This window comes from Phaethon aethereus, assembly GCF_964289735.1.
Source record: "Phaethon aethereus genome assembly, chromosome: 2".
In the NCBI taxonomy this organism is placed as follows: domain Eukaryota; kingdom Metazoa; phylum Chordata; class Aves; order Phaethontiformes; family Phaethontidae; genus Phaethon; species Phaethon aethereus.
In genome coordinates this window covers 151,601,784-151,616,897 of record NC_138582.1, presented here as the reverse complement: position 1 = coordinate 151,616,897, position 15,114 = coordinate 151,601,784, and the positions used below count along the sequence as shown (strand labels likewise).

General features: G+C 36.4%; 1 protein-coding gene across 1 annotated transcript in view; it reads right to left on the bottom strand.

The window, feature by feature from the left end:
• Nucleotides 1-11,396, bottom strand: part of ARMC3 (armadillo repeat containing 3) — a 52,220-nt gene extending 40,824 nt beyond the window's left edge. The window contains exons 1-3 of the mRNA XM_082014962.1: nt 10,967-11,396; nt 2,065-2,182; nt 18-143 (exon numbers count right to left, since the gene is read on the bottom strand). Of these exons, the coding sequence (XP_081871088.1) occupies nt 18-143; nt 2,065-2,182; nt 10,967-11,014 (292 nt within the window). The 5' untranslated portion in view covers nt 11,015-11,396. The remainder of the gene's footprint in view (nt 1-17; nt 144-2,064; nt 2,183-10,966) is intronic.
• Between the last annotated feature and the right edge of the window lie 3,718 nt (nt 11,397-15,114).

Below are 15,114 nucleotides of genomic sequence, written 5' to 3'. Positions count from 1 at the left end.
AAAATGGAGACTCTTACGATTAGAAGCCATGATGCCAAATACCATGATGGCACTTCTACGTACAACTGGATCTTCATGTGAGATGAGTTTATATAGACGTTCCACTGCTCCAAGACCAAGAAGTGTCACTTTATTTTCATCACCTGAAGAGTAATTAGATTAGAAGTTCTGTAAAAATGCAGTAAACTCACAGTTCTAATGTAAGAAAGTAAATAAGCTAGCCATCTTTTACTGGACTGTAGAGTCAAAGAACAAAGGCCTGGGACAGGACCTTGGAAGATGGTCTAATCTATATCTCAAATAAACATGGGTCAAATAGTATCAAGGATTAATAGCATCTAGGATTGATTCACATTTGTAAAGCAAAGGATGCTTTGGTCTATTGGACACCCAACTCATTTGTTGGAGACTGTAGTGGTAGAACAAAAGACAGCTTTCTATGTAGACAAGTACATGCGAATGTTATCATTAAGAACCTCACTTTATTTTCCTCTTTTCTTGCCTTCCAATTTTATTTTCCTGAAAATAACAGTTAATTCATTCTGTGGATCTGCACTACCCCTCAACTGAAGCAACTACCAGGATTTGGATCATTAAATCCCACCTGAGATTTCTACCACCTGAGAATGGACCACTTTTATATCTGAATAGGCTCAGGCCATGCAAAGAATAGAAGCGTGGTATAAAAAGCCCAAGAAACAAAATCCCAAACCTACTCCTATTCTCAGTTCTCACACAGCTTTATAATTCATTTTCTAATGAACCATGCCTGTCCTTTCTGGCTACAAGTGAGCAATGTGAAAAGAAAATGGAGAACTATGTTCATTCTCAGGCCAAAATGCAATTAAAATATAAGAACTATTTTTTATTGCAGGATGGGACTTAATTTACTAGCAACATTCAAGAAATAAATTAACTGCAAAGTGAAAACAACTCCTTCCCTTGTGCCACACTGCAAAGTTACAGTTTAGTCTTCTGGGAGATTGCAAGAATATCTACATTAACAATTTAAAGGATTATTCATTTACTAGAAACAGAAAAATTAAGTATCAGTCCTTTTGCAGTATGCCATATGTTACTGTGGACAACAGGGAAGGAGCCAACGAGAGTTTATGGTGTGTGTTTCATAGCTGTCTCGCAACAGTCCAAAATCTCTCTTCTTATATTCAGAATTTGGTTGCATGGCCCCAGCCAAGCTTGCCATATTAAGCTGAACATAAGCATCTTTCAAGAACCCAATGAACCCTAGCCAACTGTCAAAGCCTTCAGCTCTTTCACAACTTCAGCAGTGTTGACAATTGCCATCAGTACAACAATTGGCATAATTTTAAAAGAAAACATAAATTAAATGGAAATTAATATTAAAACAGATTAATTATACCAAGAATGCTACCAGTGTATATCAATTTGAGTGTCTGGCATAGAATAGGTAGGAGGCAACTTAGGAAATTATGTCCTACATAATTTTGAGCCTTTGTTATACAGTTGTCTTCTGGGTACCCAGAACATGATGCTTAGTTATAGATAATACAGAGACCTTTGGAAGATTTGGGATCTTGGAGACTTGTTAGATTCCCAACACATACAGAAATAAGCTTGATAAAGGAGGCTGAGCAGTCTCCAATAAATCATCTGTTACAGAATTACTGACACAAGAGATATATGCAAAAATAACAGAAACAGGCTAAAAAGTAATTTCCATTAAAAACAGAACCTTGAAATACCTACACTAGTACAGAAGTTTCAAACTGTAACATAAAAAATACAATTCTTTCCCAGATGCAGATCTGCTGCTCATAACAAAAAAGATCTAGGTTGTATCTGAACCAAGCTCTGTAAGACAGAGAAAATAAAATTCTACAACAAAATTATAAAAATTTCCTTCTCACAAACCACGAGACTTCTTTATAACTGCAAATACAGGTTTGACAGATATTTCAGAAAACCCTCAAAACCTTGACAGAGACCTTTGTGATGAAGATTTCAGTGCTAGGAAGCTAAAAAATTGGAACTACTATCAAGATCTAAGCAATGCAAAGGAAAGCTCATTGCAAAAAAACTAACCTTTTGATGCAAATTTATACAGACCATCACATGCTTTGGCCAAAACTTCCTCTTCAGGAGAACTAAGCATTAACACAACTGTTGCTGCTGTTTTGCTTTCAATCAACAAAGGATCAAACTACAAACAAAAAAAAGGAAAGAATAGTTTGATTTACACTGAGGCTTCCCGTGTGCTGCAGTAGACTCCACAATTAATTTTAAAAAAATTTAGTTTTATACTAAATACTAAATTAGAAATATTAACTTGAGTCATTATTTACTTGGAGAAATCCAATATTTTAATAATAATTTGAGACATTGTTGAAAAGTAAGAAAGAAAAGTGACTTCCAAACATAGTCATGCCCCGTAAGAAGATTTTGGGAAAACCCTGACACTCCACTGTACATCTAGGAATTCTTGAAGACAACAAGCTATGTAATTCTGTTACACATGTAAGAGCATCCTGCAGCTTTGGAACCAAACACGAGAAGTTTCTTTAGAGTAGCTGTGCACAGAGTCTATGAACTTAGGTGGTATATAAGGAAGAGAATTTGGTTACTCTGTGGCATGGACACTTGCTGGTTGCTTTAAAAAAATAAAAGGACCCTTCCTGTGCCTTCATCAACTCAGTTCACTAGCTCACCATGATCTGGTACTAGCTGAAGTATTTCCATGATACAATCCCTCCTCATCTAGCTAGAAATTATACAGAGTGTTAATTTCCATTTCTGACCTCTGTCATACAGAAAGAAATCTTGCAACAAATCTGGCAGTTTTCACCCTCTAAATAGACTCTTCGTGACGAAAGGGAATCTTCTAAAAAAGCCTTTCATTCTTTAACAAAACTCAAGGATTTCTGAAAATTCTACCCATTAAAAAGTTTTAAGCTCATTTGGATTTAAGGTATTTTTTAAAATGGAAAAACTGTCTTCTGTCTTCATGCTTTAGGCCTCTAGAGTATCTGTGTTACATACAGAAATTACTAGATACTGGAGTCATGCAGCCTCTCAGTATCAATGATTTATTTTTAAAATACAGCAGATTAATCATTTAAGGTAGCAATACAAATTGCTTAAAAATTATTAATAATTTAAGATAGCAATACAAATAGTTTAAAATATTATTACAATGCATACTTATACCATATATATTTGAAAATGTCTATTACTTGTTCTAATTCATTTAAAAACCCTCTAATAGCGACATCAGAGGCACATGTTACTGAACAACAAGGGCATGATGATACATACAAATCAGTTGACAAGCAAGGAAATTATTTGGAGCAAATCTTTAAAACAGTAATGAGTGTACTAGAAGGAAAATGAACAAAAAGGAGGCTTTTTTCTTCTCCCTCAAACTTGTTTAAAAATAAGGCAAAATATAATACTTGTACCCAGATTTCTAAATTCATGGTTTTTGTAGGTTTTTAATCTAAATAATTTCATCAACCTCCCTGAGGCATATCACACAATTTAACAGGCTGCAAGATCAAGATCCAAGTTTATTAATAGTTCAGAGATTGCCTGGCTAATGTGCTTAACTGGTCTCCCTAGCTTCAAGCAGGTCTGAAAACCTGAAGTCACTGTCCAACTTCATGCTTTCTGCGAGAGGTGGAAGCATGGGACAAGTCCATGGAAAAAAGCTCCTTTTTTAAAGAAAATATAATCAGCTTACTGTACCATAAGTCATTTTGCTTAATGATGACTTAGCAACAAGAAATAAACCAAATAGTGGCACACTGGTCCAAGTTACATCTTAATGATGGGCCTAAAATGATGGAATTCTTTATGGGAATTTTCAAATTGTAAGGAGGCAAAAAATTCAACTTATCACAGCAACATTCATTCTACACAGTTTTTCATTCTCTCCATATGAGACGCAAACAGAAGAATTAAGAGATGACTTAAAGTCCCTTTAGCCACCTACATACTTCTCTACTTCTGCATATTTGTGTCCTTGCGTGGACAGAACATGATCCTCCAGGTAAGTGCTATGATTTAAGCACAAGACGTATGTCCTGAGTCTGGCCAAATACTTACATGGTGATGGGATAAAACTGTAATTTTTAGTAAATGCTGTTAGTCCTCTATAGAAAAATAAACACAAAGATTGATCTCAGATGAAGTTTAATAAGAAATGAAATATGAAAGAAGAGTTTTAAATCTCAGTTATTTATTTACATTGATCTAATACCAAAGACACTATTATGTTGCTCTTTTTTCGTTGCCTCTCATGTTCACAAGTAATCATATAAACTACAATTCAATGTTAATTCCTAGGATTTAATGACAGGTTGGCACATGAGAAGAGTGAAATTGATCTAATCCTTACCCATTTGTATAGACATTAGATTCACTAATAGATTCACTGTCTGAAATATTCAATAGGCACTTTCTTATTATAAGCAGTTTTGTGCTGAAAACACAGTATGAAGAGTCACTGAAATCAACGTTTATCAATGTTTAAGAGGTCAGAGGCTTGAGCAGATCAGTGATTTGTTGGGAAGTATCATTGTTCATCAAAACTATCATAGAACTGGATGAGATTTTGGTTTATCATAATGCCAGCATAGCTCGAGTTCCCCCCCCCCCCCTTTTTTTTTTTTAAACAAACAAACAAGGCTTGCTCCTAAATCTTCATACATCATTGCAGACTCTTCCCTTAATGGCATATACAGGACAGATTATGTGCTAGAATAATACACCTGAAGTTACAAACAACCTTGAATTAAACACAGAAATTTAACTGGTTTATAAGCAACCAACATTCCAGTTTGTATTAAGAAAAAGGCAAGTTAAATGAAAAAGAAAGGTATAGTTCAAAAACTCCGATATGTTTTTCATCATGATTTTTGTGTACATTTGACTTCAAAGCCATTAGAAACTGCAGATTATTTGGGTTTTTTTGGGCTTCCGTCAGCTTAACCTAGTTGAAATTGAAGGTAATACAAAATACGTTTCCAGTCAAATCAAAGACCCATCTAGCCCAGCATCCTGCCTCTGACAAAGCCCTGTAACAGATGTGGGCAAGCAGGCCATTAAACTTTGCTTATATTCCCTCCCTGACTCCAGCACTCTGCAACCTAGAGAACTGGTGAGCTAGTGATTTTACCTCTTAGTCTAAGAAAAATCTTCCACCAGTAATCTTGTTAAATAATGTTTGAAGTCATCTGTATTTTAGCCACAGGTATGACTGTTTAGCAGTCATATGAATAGTTGTGCCTTTTCTTTGTTTTAAAACTGTCACCTGATAATTTTATTTGTCCTCCACAGTTCATTCATCATAAGAAACAGCAAAATAAATAACACCCATTTACCTTCTCTGTATATTCATCATTCTGTTAGTTTCTATAATATTCCTCTTCACAGTTATTTCCTTTGAGGATGAAGAAACCTAGTCTTGTTGATCTTTCCTAATACAGAAGCCACTGTGACTATTCTTCTTATCTTTCTTGCTACTTTTCTATAGTTCAGCTGTACCTTTTTTGAGATGGAAACACCAGAACTGTCAATGGCATTCAACATGTGCATGTATAATGGATTTGCTAGTGACATGATGTTTTGTCTTTTATTTCTGGAATTTGAAATGTTGTATTTATTCACTTTTGCCTACTTAGTAACTGGCTGCCATTTTCATGAAAGTATCCACATTAATTCTAATAGACTGGATGACACAGGTTGCAGAATAAAACCACATGACATCCCACTGGCAACCTCTCTCCATTACAAAACCTGAACAGTAATTTGTTTTTGTACCTTTGCTTTCTATTTTATAACCAGACATTATTGCCAGGAGAGGAATTTCTTTTTACCCTTTAGTGTTTATGTGAGTGAAGAGCCTGGTCTAAAAACTTTTGAAAAAGCTAAATAACTGTATCAAACAGATCACCATTATCCACTTGCTCACTGACTCCTCTAAAGAATTCAAATAGATTTCAGAGATCAAACTTTGCTCTACACAAGCAATATTGATTCTCCCCCATTATTATCATATTTATCCATACATCTTTTTTTTTTTGGTAACTATTTCTTCCAATTAACACAGCATGGAAGACAAACTTTCTGGCCTGTAACTATTATTTCTTTTTGAAAATGAAATTTTCTACCCTCCATTCCTCTCATACAAAGGGTACACATTAAATACCATAAGTAACAGTACCACAATTTCAGATTTTAGTTATTTTTCACTTAGAACAAGACCTGGACAAATACTATTTATTCATATTTGGGCAATTTCTTCACATTTGTTTTAGTGATTTGCTACATAGCTTTGTCTTTTGACACAAAAATAAGTCATTTTGCTTTTCTTTTATGACTTTAATCACCTAATAGTATCCCTTCAAAAAGCTTCTTTCTTCTAGTCAATTTGGAAAACCTTTATTGCTAGTTTTTGTACCCTTGCTAGTTCTCTCCCAAAATATTTTGCTGCATTGTGACATTGTGCTTTTACTTTTCATTTGTGAGTGCAAGGGTTTTTTTGTTTTCCCATTTAGATGCAAATCCCACCTTTTGAAGGGTGTATTTATCTGCTATTATTCTATTGTTTTATCATGCTGTCATTTAAAAATAAAATTCTTTAGATGTAAATTAATTGATTACAGGTCTGCTTTCTCCCTGTACCTTCCGTAGACTTTTTAGAAGCATTACCACTCTCTGATATTCTTAACCTCTTTTCCTTTACCTAGAAAAACAGATTTAATACATACCTGGTCATGTTAATTGTTTCAGTTCTGCCATTGTCTGATCTCCTACATTAACAATATAAAGCTAAGATATTCCACTGAATCACAGAGAGTTGATGTTGGAAGGCACCTCTGGAGGTGATCTGGTCCTACTGTCCTGTTCAGAGCAGGGTCAGCTAGAGCTCAGGGCCGGTACACGGTTTGATTTTGAGTATCTCCAAAGATGGAGACTCCATAACCTCTCTGGGCCACCTGTTCCACCATCCTTACAGTAAAAGAGGAATTTTTTTCGTATGTTTAAATGGAAACTCCTGGGTTTCAATTTGTGCCCATTGCCTCTCATAGTTTCACTGGGCACCACTGAGAGGAGCTTGGCTTGTCTTCCTTACTCCCTCCTATCAGGTATTGACAAGAGTCCTCCAAGCCTTCTCTCAAGACTCAACAGTCCCAACTCTCAGTCTCTCCTCATATGACAAATGCCCCAAGCCTTTGGCAGTTCATGTCTCTCTGGAACTGAGGAACCAGAACTGGACACAGCACTCCAGGTGTGGTCTCACCCACTAACATGGAGCGGAAGACTACAGTCCCCTCCCTCAAATTGCTGGCAACACTCTGCTTAATGCACCCCAGGATTTTGTCAGCTTTCTTTGCCCCAAGTGCACTTGCTGGTGCATGTCCACCAGAATCACCAGCTCCTTTCCTGTAAAGCTGCTTTCCAGCTCGTTGTCACCCAGTCTGTACTAGTTATTCCTTCCCCAGGTGCAAGACTTGGCATTTCCCTTTATTGAACTTAACGAAATTCCCATTTTCACATTTCTCCAGTTTGTTGAGATCCTTCTGAATGGCTGCACAACCATCTGGTCTATCAATCACTCCTCTGAACTTCATATCTTCTGCAAACTTGCTGAGGGTGCACTTTGTCCCATCGCTCAGGTCACTAATGAAGAGGTTACCAGCCCTGGGATCAACCCCCAGGGCACACCACTAGTGACTGACCTCCAGTTGGACCTCACGCTGCTGATCACAACCCTTTGAGTCTGGCAGTTCAGCTAGTTTTCAATTCATTTACACTGTCTATTTATCTTGTCACAGAATCACAGAATCATTAAGGTTGGAAAAGACCTTCAAGATCATCAAATCCAACCATCAACCCAACACCACCATGACCACTAAACCATGTCCCGAAGTGCCATGTCCACACGTTTTTCGAATACTTTCAGTGACGGTGACTCCACCACCTCCCTGGGCAGCCTGTTCCAATGTTTGACCACTTCCTCAGTAAAGAAATTTTTCCCAATATCCGGTCTGAACCTCCCCTGGCACAACTTGAGGCCATTTGCTCTCATTCTATTGCTAGTTACTTGGGAGAAGAGACCAACACCCATGTCGCCACAAGCCCCTTTCAGGTAGTTGTAGAGAGCAATAAGGTCTCCCCTCAGCCTCCTCTTCTCCAGACTAAACAACCCCAGTTCCCTCAGCCATTCCTCATAAGACTTGTTCTCCAGACCCCTCACCAGCTTCATTGCCCTTCGTTGGACACGCTCTTGTACTTCATCAGCTGGTCTATAAGGATATTACGAAAGCCTGAAGTCAAGTCAAATTAATACTTAGGCATTAATTGCTCAAAAGAAGGTGTTTCTATGGAGACTGAATTTCAGGACTTGACAGTGCCACTTCATATATTCCACCATTTTATCATTAATGTTGTGAATGAAGCCATTTTCAAAAATACTCAGGTATCTATAGGTTTATCTATAGCTTTCTTTCAGTGATAATGCCTCAATATTTTCTCTAATGGTAATCTTAGGCTTCCCTTTCAATTCTGTGGCCTAGTTGATGATCAAATTGTACTATTGTCTAGACCCAAATTAATGAAGATACATGAAAAGTTCATCTGCCTGAATTACTGTCTAAGGTCACCCATATAGAGATAGAAGCTCAAAGCAGTATTTTTCCTAGAGAAGCCCAATTCTCAGAACAGATAATAGTAAAAGACAAATTGTGAAACGCAGGGAAAACAGAGTCCTCAGGAATACTTTCTGAAACATATAAGCAGTGGCTAGGCTAAGAGATGCATTTTCCACCTGTTCCTAGAAATGTATAAAAATTAGTCATCATCTGCAGTACCATATATTCTGAGCATTCCACACATGCAAAGGTCCTCTTTTATAAGCCTGTCCACATTGTCTCAAGGCTTCTTTCCTTGCACTTCACTTTTTCATAAGCAGGTTATCCATCAGAATACAATAGCTAATAGGTCTTGTATTTTGTCTGCATCTAATTTCCTGCTATCTGAAATATCCAGGTGAAATAAAGTTTTGAGATTTGATTTTACATGATCACTATTAACAATATTGTCATAGCTAGAAATTTTTATTGGTTGATGGCTACAACTAATCAATTATCTATTTTCATATTTAATACTGTTTTGTTATGCAACATTCAGGGTTTTTTCCCCGATATGACTGCTAGAAGAGATATGCTAGCTTGAAGTACAATAAGGATAAAAACCAAGCCAAAAACTGCATACGGACTTCACTCTTTCCAATTCTTTCCTTTTTATTAGTTTTGCTGACCTTTTCTGTAAGTTTAATTTCTTCAGTTGTTGAATATCTTTTCTAAAATTATTCACAGTTTATTATAGTAGTTAGTAGCCTGTACCATACTTTTCTCCAGAAACTCTAATGGTGTCTTTTGGATCTAGAAATTGTGGTGCTGCTTCTAGTGACTTTCTAGATATTTACTGAAAAGGTAACTAACTCCGGAGGGAGTTAGCTCATCTGTATGCCTTAAATCTACTGTCATGCCTTTCAATTTTTTTTCTTAGACGGCAAAGGTAATTAGTTTTAATTCTTCAGGCCTGTTTTAATTAGTCTTATGCACATACACTTTCTTTGTGTCTCGGACTGGTTTTCTAGGTTATTCCATACAGAAATGGCTTTAGATCCTCTCAATTTATCCTCTCATGTTGAAGTTTTATGTCAAATCTCCTTTATTACTCATTGGAGCTTATGAATTACATTTTTAATATTAATATTCATCTTTCCATAGAACAGTTGGGCAAAACCTGATATCAATTGCCATGCCTCAGTGCCATCTGAGTGGCAGTGGAGGCTCTACTTCCTTCTTTACTTTTTTACCCATTCTAAAAACAAACAAACAAAAAATAAAAGCAGACAAACAAACTCCCTTCTGTGTTTTAGGAATCAGTTTACCAGTGATTTAGAAAATATTGGATATTACTGTCTTAGTCAAAATTATTTATGCTGATTTAATATTGAAATTGTGATGTAGTTTTTGCTGATCAACTGTTCTATGACCTTTTGCTCTTGCAGTACCATCACTCTTTACAGACAAATGCATTGCTGTTTTAAAACAATCTACTGAACTTTGCGTTTAGTTTCATGCTCCTCTGTGGGACTCATTGAGGTCCTGATTTTCATTAACTTAGTTATTATCTGGCACAGAGTTTCTATTATACTCTTTTCAATGTTTCTGTCTTATTTCCTCTACTTCTTTTTGAATAAGCCAATTAAACTTTAAAGATACCTATATTTTGAGCCTCTATCTTTTGGGGGGTCTCTTTGTACCTTGTGAATTTATAGAAACTCTTGAAAAGTGTGCTAGTGTCAGACCCTTAATCTCCACTTTTTGGAAAAAAGTCACATTACCACCATTATTCCATATTTGGCTTCAGCTCTTGTACTTCTCACTGTGGCACTTCCAATGATACCACAAAAACCTGAACTGCTGCTAAGGACTGTATGTCTTTGCAAAAGATCCAGAATATGTAGTACTGTCATTCAAAATATCTGTAAAATTTTGTATTCAGTAAAAAACTGCAGATCCGTCTAGGCTCTTAACCCTTTCATCCTTAAAGAAAGGGAATGTCTCCACAGTTGAAAAGACAGGCAGATTTCAGGTCGCTCTTCTCCTTTCTCCTTTGATTTTTACAAATGGAAAGCTAATACTGTTCTTAAAATAAAAAGAAGCCTGGATTGTTTCATACATTATTATTTGCAAAGCCTGCCAAAGACAACAGTCTCCACAAAGAACTACACATGCCCAGTCACTCTGGTTTGTATGCTGTCCAAGAAAAGCAGAAACAGAATCATCTTTAAAAGACATTTTTAGAATAATGTGGGTAAGCTAGGAGAGTAAGGAACTATGCAAGGATGGTAGAGCTGGGCCTATAATTGTGTAATGTTTATTTTATAGCACATAGCAGTTTATAAACTTACCACATCCTTGGGTGGAGGCTCTACTTCCTTCTTTACTTTTTTACCCATTCTAAAAACAAAAACAAAAAAAATAAAAGCAGACAAACAAACTCCCTTCTGTGTTTTAGGAATCAGTTTACCAGTGATTTAGAAAAGCTTGCAAGACTGACTTTTTCCGTTCATTTGACCCACCTAATCAGTTTGAACATTTCTTTGACATAGTAATTTCTATGCAGAAAGTTGTCCCTTATAAACAAAACAAACTTTCTAACACTTGAACACATTTGGTAAAATACATCTGTCAACAAAATACATAACTAAAAAGAAAGATGTGAGACATCACAGGCTCAAGTTGTAATGTGGTACAAATACAGAGGACATGCTTTTCTGTAAGTTAGTTTTATCTGCATCTATAAATCATATATGAACTTGAAGGTCCTATTAAGGTATTTCCCCATGTTTGTCTATACATTTTATGTTGGCAAATGTTCTATACAACTGTAGAATATACAAATAAGTTCTACCTTGAAAATGTGGTTCAAATTAAAGTTGAATTCTCTGTTCATATTTCACAGAAGACAAAAATCAGGTCTGCAGGTATTAAGAAACAGTTCGGTACAGTACAAATTTCACTGATCTAAAAAAGTTACATCTATTTACACCAAGTCCAGCTTCTGTCTTCTGCATTTTTTTGTATTAGCACATGTGCATGTGAACCAGGAAGACCTTCTCAGCTGCATCTAATAGTAGCTTCTGAAGCATATGGATGTAATAGCTCATGTGGACCTAATTTCATGTGGCTTGCAAAACTTCAGCAGAGCCTTCCAGTTAAGCTACAGGCAAAAGTAAAGAGCAACATGACCCACTAGCACTAGCTATGCATAGAACAGAACCCAAGTTATGCGAAACTTAGGTTTGTTTTAACACTGTGTAAAAGCGAAATGTGCACTGTTAGTACCCCTTAGTAACTCCCAGCTTAGTTCTCAAAGGGAAACCACACATTCACCCTCAGCCAGGACTACCCCAACAACCTTCCTGTGTGTGAGATTATTTTCTAGTGCAATATGAGCTGTAGCCTGGCTGGTTACAAAAGTCAGGGCTATTGTTTGTTGTGTGCAACAAAAATTTGGAGCTATTCTTGAATCCTCTGAATTTTGTCAGGTATTGTTCCTACTACCATATTACCTTCTGATTTATGCAGTCACTGTAGAAAGTAAGCATCATGCACACATACAAGAATCAGATTTACAAGGACATTCAGGAAATCTGGGTTATTTAAATTGTGTTGAATCCTGGTATGGAGATATTGACACCTATTTAGAATGATTCAGTTCAGCTCAATTCATTTCAGATACAAATTAAGCTAAAGTCATGAAAAGCCATTTTAATTCTGAATTAGTTTAATTAGGTTTAAACCAAACAAATTTAAAAGTTAATTAATGTAAAAGTATTTGTAATGCTGTACCATTAATGTTCACAGATTCAAATAATTATATATATTTCAGGACAGTGAATAACTAATGCCCTTAATTGTAAATATTTATTCACATTGTATAAATACATCTGACTTCTGAGAATATTTTCAAGAAACTTATATGTTTTTCTACACGTTCAGAAATATTTTGTTCATTGGTGTCCTGGTTTCGGCTGGGATAGGGTTAATTTTCTTCCTAATAGGTGGTATAGTGCCATGTTTTGGATTTGGTATGAGAACAATGTTGATAACACACTGATGTTTTTCGTTGTTGCTAAGTAGTTGTAGTGCTTATACTAAGTCAAGGACTTTTAAGCTTCCCATGCTCTGCCAGTGGGGAGGTACACAAGACACTGTGAGGGGCCACTGCCAGGACAGCCGACCCAGACTGACAAAAAGGATATTCCCTACCACATAACGTCATGCCCGGTACATAAACTAGAGTTGGCTGGGGGGCAGGAATTGCTGCTTGGGGACGGGCTATCGGTCACTGGGTGGTAAGCAATTGTTACATTGTGCATTACTTGTTTTAGTATATTCCATTATTATTATTATTATTATTATTATCATTAATTTTATTTTTCCTCTTCCTTTGCTGTCCTATTAAACCGTTTTTATCTCAACCCACAAGTCTTTTTTCCGATTCCCTCCCCCATCCCACCTGGGGTGGGAGGAGGAGATGAGTGAGCAGCTATGTGGTGCTTAGTTGCCATCTGGGGCTAAACCACAACACTTAGGAGTATTGAAAAAGCAGTGCGATCTATAGCAACAAGCCCAGAGAACAGGACAATTACTTAATTGTGGATTATGCTCCTCAGTCTGTTTCTTTGCTGCAGGTACTATTCTGGACTTCAATGCATTCTGCTATCTAATGTTGGTGTTAGCCATAAAGCTCTCTGTTCCCATAAAGCTCTCTGCATTCAGCGGTCATTCTCTCACTTGAGGCAATGATGCACATGGAATTCTTTGGCTCACTGATAATTAAAAATGTGTCTTCTGCATTGAATTTTAGTTATTGCAGAAATCAATGTGTACAGGTATTGAAAGGCTACTGACCCATAAAAGAACTTCTTATTCAAATCCCTTTCTCTCTATAATAACTGCATGCTGTCTTTTTCTCAGTAGGTTTATGGTATGCATAGCTTTGAGTCTCAGTTTACTATTCGAAATGTTTAGAATTCAGAACAAATTTGTAGCAGGTTTAGACTTAAATGTGATTAAATGCTGGGTCTATGTTATCTGAAAAACTTCTTTTAAAAACTATAACTCTGTTCACTAGTAATTAAGTGTAATTAATACAATCTTAAAGACAAAGTAAAGAATATTCTCATTTGAGTAATATTCTCCACTTCATGTTCTGTAGGTTTCTAGAATCATAGCAGTATACTTTTTCCTCATGTTTTTTGATATTAAAGGGTGGATTATTTTAAAATATGTAGAGCTAGATGTAATAAAGGACTTTGACATAACAGATAGCCGATGCACAGTCAAGCAATCTATGAGGTTATCATTCTAAGCTACTTCCTGTCACTCACCTGGAATTTATTGCCTTCAGTGGTAGACAAATTAGGCTGCTTTACTTTGTTCCTACCCAGTTTCAGTGCAGTGGTCTAATCAGGTGGTGTCTCTCAGCCAGCAGGACAGTCATTGCATCCAACTAAATCCTCACTACAAAACTACAATCCTCAATACACTCCCTCAGCTCTGGCTATTCTTGGTGCCTAAGGTCAGCAGGCATGTCCCTGTTTCAGTCTGAACTTCATTATGGCCTCCAGTGTTTGAATATCTTAAGTTGAACCAGTATCCAGAAACTAGGAGTGGTGTCCACTAAACTAAATTAGGCATCAGTACTTAAGTTAGTCACTCTCCTTGATAATCAGTGGAGATCTAATGAACATATTCAATAGCTCTAAAGGCAGATTTATCCTAAAGTAGGTATTGCACCTTAAAAATAATTACCTTTTCCTCAGACCAAAAATAGAGTCTAGAGTTGCTAGCTCATGTACTGACATTTACACTGACATCTAAAGCTGGTGAGATAAACTTATTACCCCATTTCTCCACATGCATCCACATGCCAGGCCAGGTCTGGCAGATACTATCACAGTAGACTGAACATTAGCAGAACTAGGCATATGACAAAACACAGCCACCTTGTCTTTTTATAGATGGCTGAAGGAATAGGCCCATCTCCAGCAACATCTCTGTGAGTAGAACAGTTTGCCCGTAAGTGGAAAATTATTTTGAGGAAGGTCACAAATGTGGACTTTTTAGTTCAAAAGTGGAACCCTTTAACCTCTTGGCTATTATATCATGAACTGGCATCTCTGCCACATCAAATAAAATACAGAAAATTTATTTAGTTTTTGAAAGATTTGTTGCAGATGCTTGCCCAGAGGAGCAGATTCTAAGTACTAGATCTTAAGATAATGATGGCCATGATCCTTTTACTTACTTAATTTTATTGGCTTGCTCTAGGAACCTCTCTGCACAGTGTGGATAGTTTCTTAGATTGCAAATCTAAGATATCCCCTTATTTCTAGTCACTTTTTCTTTTTTTTAAAATACACGATGATGGATAGCAAGCGAGCTTTAACAAGCTCACAAAAAAGAGTCTATAAATCATACTTTGAAATACAAGGAAAGTCTTACTGTGTTTTTTCTGTTCAAAATAGTGAAATCTTATAAACACTTC